This window comes from Microtus ochrogaster, chromosome 5, assembly GCF_000317375.1.
Source record: "Microtus ochrogaster isolate Prairie Vole_2 chromosome 5, MicOch1.0, whole genome shotgun sequence".
Taxonomy (NCBI): domain Eukaryota; kingdom Metazoa; phylum Chordata; class Mammalia; order Rodentia; family Cricetidae; genus Microtus; species Microtus ochrogaster.
In genome coordinates this window covers 51,070,791-51,077,016 of record NC_022012.1, presented here as the reverse complement: position 1 = coordinate 51,077,016, position 6,226 = coordinate 51,070,791, and the positions used below count along the sequence as shown (strand labels likewise).

The window sequence follows — 6,226 nt, the reverse complement described above, 5'->3', positions numbered from 1 at the left end:
CCCCTGATCTTGCATCATCCTCTTTTAGGAAGGGCCAGAGGATTCTGTCTACCGTGTAACTCATATAATGGCTTTTCTTTTGGGGACTTGGCATTTTAGGACCCATTGCCAGCTGAATGGTGCGCCCTAGGGCCAAGCACAGGCCATAAGGTTTCCCTGTGTCTGCATGGCTTCCTCTCCTTTGGCAAAGTACCTTGATCATTCTGGTGAAGGATGGGAGATACTGAAAGATCACACAGAAGTCTTCATGCCCAGATCTTCCCTTTATGTACCCACTGCACCCCAAGTTTTGACATCCTCAAGCCCCTCCCACCCCCCCTCTGCCATTTCTCTCACTTTTGCTGTTACACCTAAAAGGAAGGGAGGTGAGGAAGGATGGGGCTATGGAGGCCAAGACCCAGGCTAAGAAGTCTAGGACTGGGAGCATTTCTTTTTATTTTTTTTTCCCTGAAGTTCCCTGTAGAGTAAGGGCTTTGGTCCCATCTCAACAAACAGCCCATCTGCCTGTACAGGTAAGAATGAGGTCTTTGGGAAGGCTCCAGGACGTGGAAATTTAAGAGCTTGCCCAGATTTGTCCATCCCCACCCCCACGAAGCTAGGCCACATGGCCTGCCCCAGGGGAGTGAGGCTGCCCTGGATAAGAGCCCAGTGCACAAAGACAAACAAGGCACAGCTGCCTGGAGCCTCTGGAGCACCATTTATCGAGGCTCCATGGGGTCAAGTGCCCCAGTTTGTCTGCTCCCTAGTCTTGAGGGGAGCATGGCCATCAGAATGGCCTTCAACATTCCCAGTCCAGGCATCGACGGTTGCTCACCAGTGCTTCAGTGCCGTACCACAGGGTTCTGTGGATCAATGGCTTCAGACACTTCTCCATTCCATACACTCCAGGGCTCCATCAGGCCTGGCTAGACCAGTGCCATTTTAAATAGCTTTCTTGCCTTAAATTAACCAGCCCCAGAGAAACCCACCCACTTTGCACCTTGAATATATTAATCTATTGACTAACAGTCCTCCCCATTCAGAAAATGCCAGGGAGGGAGAGTTTGCACTTCAGAGACAACAAATGGCCAGAGCTGGGGTGGACAACCCAGGCTGCTCTCTTCTCCTGAACTTCTAGGCAGCCTGGGTCAGGTATGACTTATGTAAGGTCACAGACTCAGGACCCAGAGTTGTTTGTGATCAATCTAGGCTGCTACCGTGTTTTCCACAGTGCGCCGACTTTAGCTGCCTCTCACCTTGGCCCCTGCAGTTCTCCAGGTCTAAGTGAGCTGAGGAAGGTTCCAGCTCTTGACTCCACCCACTCCAGGGTCTCCAGACTGTCTCCCAGTCCCCTCTACCCCTGGCATCTCAAGGTCTTTTTGGCCATGGAGATCCTCAGGCCAGACCAGGGTACGGAAGCAGTAAGCCTTGAGGGTGGTCTCACACCCAGTACTGGCCATTCCTGAGAGCAGGGTTGGGTGGCCGGCAAAACTGCAGTAGCTCTGGGTCAGGCTGGCCTCCCTGAGGGGGCCCCTGGCCAGGCACAGCGGTGAGTGGAATGGCTTGGCCCGGCTCTACCTTACGAAAGGTCTCTGTGTCACCGGCGAGGCCATTGCGGGGTTTGGCGGTCAGCACCTGGACATCATGCTTGCCTGTCTTGTTGCGTTTGCGGAGGTAGAAGAGCAGGGGCAAGATGAGGGCCAGGAGCAGGAGGACCAGGCACACAGGGATGATGACGCTGAACATGTTGGCCTCTAGGAAGCCCAGGAAACCGCTCCTGGCCACAGTAGGCACGGGGCTGGATGCTGCTGGGCCTGGCTGGCCAGTGGGGGTATTTCTTCCTAGTTTCTCTGTTTCTGTCCGAGGAGCATTGGGAACACTGAGCAGGGCCACACTGTAGGCCTTGGCTGCATGGTAAGGTTCGGTGGCAAAGTCCAACAAGGTCACCGCGGGTGGGACACCCCTTGCCCACAGCTCCAAAGTAAGACTGTCACTCGTTGGCCCCATGGATCTACCCTCTGGCCTGCCCACCTCTAGACCCAGCCTTCCCTCTTCCAGGTCCTGCTGAGTGAAATGCTCCACAAGCCGGTTGCTCCTCGGTTCTGCGCGGGCTTGGGACACACGAACCACACGGCCATATCGGGGTCCGGCCAGGAGCCGGAAGTGGGGCATACTGCCTGTGCGGTTGGCCAGCTCACTGGCATCTAGCACAGTGGGGTCGAGGCGCAGGGTGGTACCCTGAGGCCACGGCCCACCTGCCCACACATGCAACAGAGCCTGCACTGTGACATTCACGGTGGCTGATGCATTTACACCCCTAGCCAGAGCCAGGACTTTGAAGTGATCCTGAGAGGAGGAGAAGTTGGTGAAGGCAAAGACCACTTCCCCCTGGTCTACCTGCATCTGACTGAAGGCAGAGGCAGGCTGCCCACCCACTAGTAGCTGTCCGTACAGGGGCCCCTGAGTGAGGCGATAAGCTACATCCGGCTCCTCGCGATCTGAAATCACCTGGAGCTGCTGTCGGCTCAGTGAGGAGCGCCCTAAAGCTTGGGGCACCTCCAGGGGTGCTCGCAGCTGCACCTCAATGGTGGACGGCAAGACGTCCACAGCCAGGGACATGGGTATCGGGGGGCTGGCTCCATCAGACATGCTCAGGTGGAAAACGCCGGTCACACTGCTCCCATTTGCCACAAAGGCCAGCCGCCCTGCATCCACGTCAGCCTGTGTGAAGTGGGTCACGGGCCCAGCGTTGTCCCCAGCCAGGCTCAGGAAGCCATTGTGGGGTGCCCGCTGTACTTCATACTCAATCTCCCCTGGAGCCGAGTCTGGGTCTACTACACTCAGCTGGGCTCGAGAGACAGGGGCTCGTGAGCCCCTGGTGACCCGGAGTGGAATGGAGGCCTGTGGTTGAGGGGGCCGCTCATTCACATCCCGCACAGTGATGGCAAAGGCCTCCGAGGTTTGGGGTCCTGCCACGGGAGCTCCTGTTGGCCCCTGGAGATGGGCACGGAAGCGGAAGCCATCCTGCTGGGTGCCCCCACCACCATGGGCATATACCAGCTGTCCTGCAGCCAGTTCAGATTGCAGGAAGTGGGGCCTCCTCGCGTGGAGTGGCTCCTCAGACACCAGCAGCTGGCCCCGGGTGGGGAACTGTGTGACCTGGAAGAGCACATCGTGCCGAGAGCGCTGAGGTGCCGGGACACTCGCTAGGAGGTTGGAGGCATCGAGGGAAGCCACGGTGATCTTGGCCCGCTGGCCCTCAGGGACCCAGAGACCTAGGGGTGAGACATAGGCTGTGAAGGTCTGGTCCGCTGGAGGAAGAGCCATGAACTCCCAGAAAGGAGACCCCAGAGCAAGTCTGTGCCTCTCCTTTAGACCAGTAGCTCCAGGATGGGGCTCATGGCCCTGGGAGAACAAGGATTGTGCCTTCTGCTGTCAGTGTCCCCACACACTATCCCCATACCTTCTGAGGGCCTGGGACCAAGACGGGAGCTGCTAGCCAGGACTCTAGCCCTGTGCTTGAGGCAGTTTTCTGCATCCTCAACCTTACCATCCCATCGTGCTGTTCACCTTTGTTTCTCCAGAGGCGGCTGGGGCGCTGGGGACAGGCAGCATCGAAAGACACAACCACAGCAAGGGTGGCAGCCACATCCCTGGCAGGCGGTGAGGACAGCAGGAGACCAATGGTGTCATGGGCTTCCCAGAAGGGCTCAGGAGACATCTCATGCTCGTACAGAATATTCCCAGCATTCACCTGGGGAAGATGTTATGATTGGGTACGACAGGTAGGCTCACGCTCTAGTACCTGAAAGCTTCCTATTGGGCTGGCAGGACACCGGCACTCTCATGTCCCCAGTGTTCTTCTGGCTGGACCTAGGTCTCTCTATGTAGCCTGCTGTCTACCTCATTGCTTCAAGGCGTCACCAATAGGCAATTATGTGGCAGAGAAGAGCTGGGCTTTGAAGCCAGAAGCCTAAGTTTCAGCCCCAGCTCTAGCTGGGGAAAGTGGTCATTTATTCAAGTTTCCATTGAAAGAGAAGTCTTTCTGCCACCTTTGCGATGGGTCCCATCCTCCTTGCTTCCCACATTCTGTTCTCTTTTCTGTTATGTCAGCTTTCCCCCAAATAGATGATCTTTTTTTCTTGCTATGCAACTGAGTTAATTTTTTCTTTCATCTTAAAGAAAACAACTCTGGAATTGACTTTTCCTTGTCTTTTGTGAGGGTTTCATGCATTCTAGTCTGACCTGGAGCTTGTTAAAATGCCACTTTTATGTGGTGGCTGATGACCGAACCCAGGGCTTATTGCGTTCTAGGCGGGCACTCTTCTGACTGAGCTACGCCCCTGCACCTCAGTCCACAGTTTCCACGGCATTTGCTCCCTCCCATTTCTCATTGTTTCCTTTGCAGTGAAATTCCTCAGGAATAATCTCCACTGTCAACACACATCACTCCACATGGGATTTTGTTCCCATGATGTCACCAAACCTACTTCATCAAGTAGTACTAATAGGTCCTCTGCATTAGATCCAGAGGTCTCAGTCTGATCATCACTTGATAACAAATGAAGCTTCTGAGTGTGCTGTTCTGCTTCAGGCTCCTCACACCTCAGACTCGCTGGTCCTGCTCCCCAGTCATGTGGCATGGTCTAGGGGCCTCAAGCCACCCTTATCAGAATCTCCAGCTTACTCCCACCGGTCCCCTAGTCTCCAATTTCCATCTGTATCTTTTTTTTTATTTTTTATTTTCGAGACAGGGTTTCTCTGTGGCTTTGGAGCCTGTCCTGGAACTAGCTCTTGTAGACCAGGCTGGTCTCGAACTCACAGAGATCCTCCTGCCTCTGCCTCCCAAGTGCTGTTCCATCTGTATCTTGCTCCACAGAGATGTCTACCAGCTATTCCAAGCTCTCTAGGCCCAGATATGCCCCAGTGGCCTTGCCTCCTGAGACTCCATCACCATGTCAGCAGCTCTGCTGGTGAGTGGCTTACGGGGAACCCCAGAGACCTCCTTGGCTCCTCTCTGTTTTGCCACACAGGTCCTGCCTGGGTTACTGCAAGGTTCCTCTCTTGTGTTCCACCCCAGGCCTCTGCCCACTGCCTCTGCAGAGTCTTAACACAGAGTGAGTCTTTGAAAATATACAATTTGTCCACTCTGTTTTTCTTTTGAACCAGGGTCTCACTGTATTGCTCAGGCTGGCCTTGACCTCCCAGGTTCAAGTGATCCCCTTGCCCCAGGCTCCTAAGTAGCTGGTACATGCCATTGTGCCAGGCTCAGCATTTAAGCTCACTCTTGCTCAAATGCTACATCCTCATGCCTTATCTTTGCTTCTCCCCTTTTAGGAGACACAGAAAGGTTTTCCTTTCAGTAACACAGGACATGTGCAAAGGTAACACGGAGCCGGTGTGGGAGTGCTGGGAGTGAAGAGTCTACCTCAGTAGGGCCGTGCTGGCTACCCTGGGAACAGACCATGCCAAGAGACGCTCTTTCCCAGTGCTTTGCTACAAGAAGGAACACAGGCCTTTGAAGAATCAGGACATTTCCTAAGGCTCCAATGTTGACAACTAATGTTAAAATATTAAATGTAATGTGTACTCAAATAAAACACATCTGTAGGACAGATGTGTTTTAAAGGATTGATGACTGCCTGTTGAAACCTCTGGCCCAGGTTGATGGTGGACGTGTTAGAAATGGAGACACCCTCTCACCCCTCAGCAGCGGCTGTGGAGGTCAGGGTGATGCTTGGCTATCAGTGCTCCTGTAGGAGAATGCCTGGATGGGAAAAAGGCAGAAATCAGGCCAGGCATGCAGAGGTCTCCCAAGCTGTGGGAAACAGTGTCCTTAGGCGAAGGGAACTCGATGAGCAGTCAGAAGGCTTGGTCTTGGTTTAGCGGCTTACTAGCCTAGTGCACTGCACAGTCACCTGACTTTCAAACGAACATCTTTGTCTGCAAGTTGAGGCTACCTGAGCCCTGCCCCGCGTACCCAGAGTCTTGAAGGGCAGTGGGACTGTCAAGCCACTGCTGCCTGCCCTCTTCCAGTGGAGGAGGGCGCCTGTGCCACGTACTCTCTTTTCAGCCTCCTCGGGTGGCACTGCCAGGCTGGCCCCCTGGTGGCCATTCAGTCTGGTCTTTCATGTTGCTGTGGTGGTGGTGGTGGTGGTGGGGAATGAAGGGGACACGGACTGCTGTGTGGGGGAGGGGCATGCCTGGCCTTGTCCTATTCTCCCTCCTTCTTGGTCTCTGATGACAG

General features: G+C 54.7%; 1 protein-coding gene across 1 annotated transcript in view; it reads right to left on the bottom strand.

Annotated features, from left to right (window-relative positions):
• Window positions 1-256: 256 nt before the first annotated feature.
• Cspg4 (chondroitin sulfate proteoglycan 4) overlaps window positions 257-6,226 on the bottom strand; it is a 35,725-nt gene continuing 29,755 nt past the window's right edge. The window contains exons 9-10 of the mRNA XM_005347404.2: window positions 3,550-3,733; window positions 257-3,254 (exon numbers count right to left, since the gene is read on the bottom strand). Of these exons, the coding sequence (XP_005347461.1) occupies window positions 1,420-3,254; window positions 3,550-3,733 (2,019 nt within the window). The 3' untranslated portion in view covers window positions 257-1,419. The remainder of the gene's footprint in view (window positions 3,255-3,549; window positions 3,734-6,226) is intronic.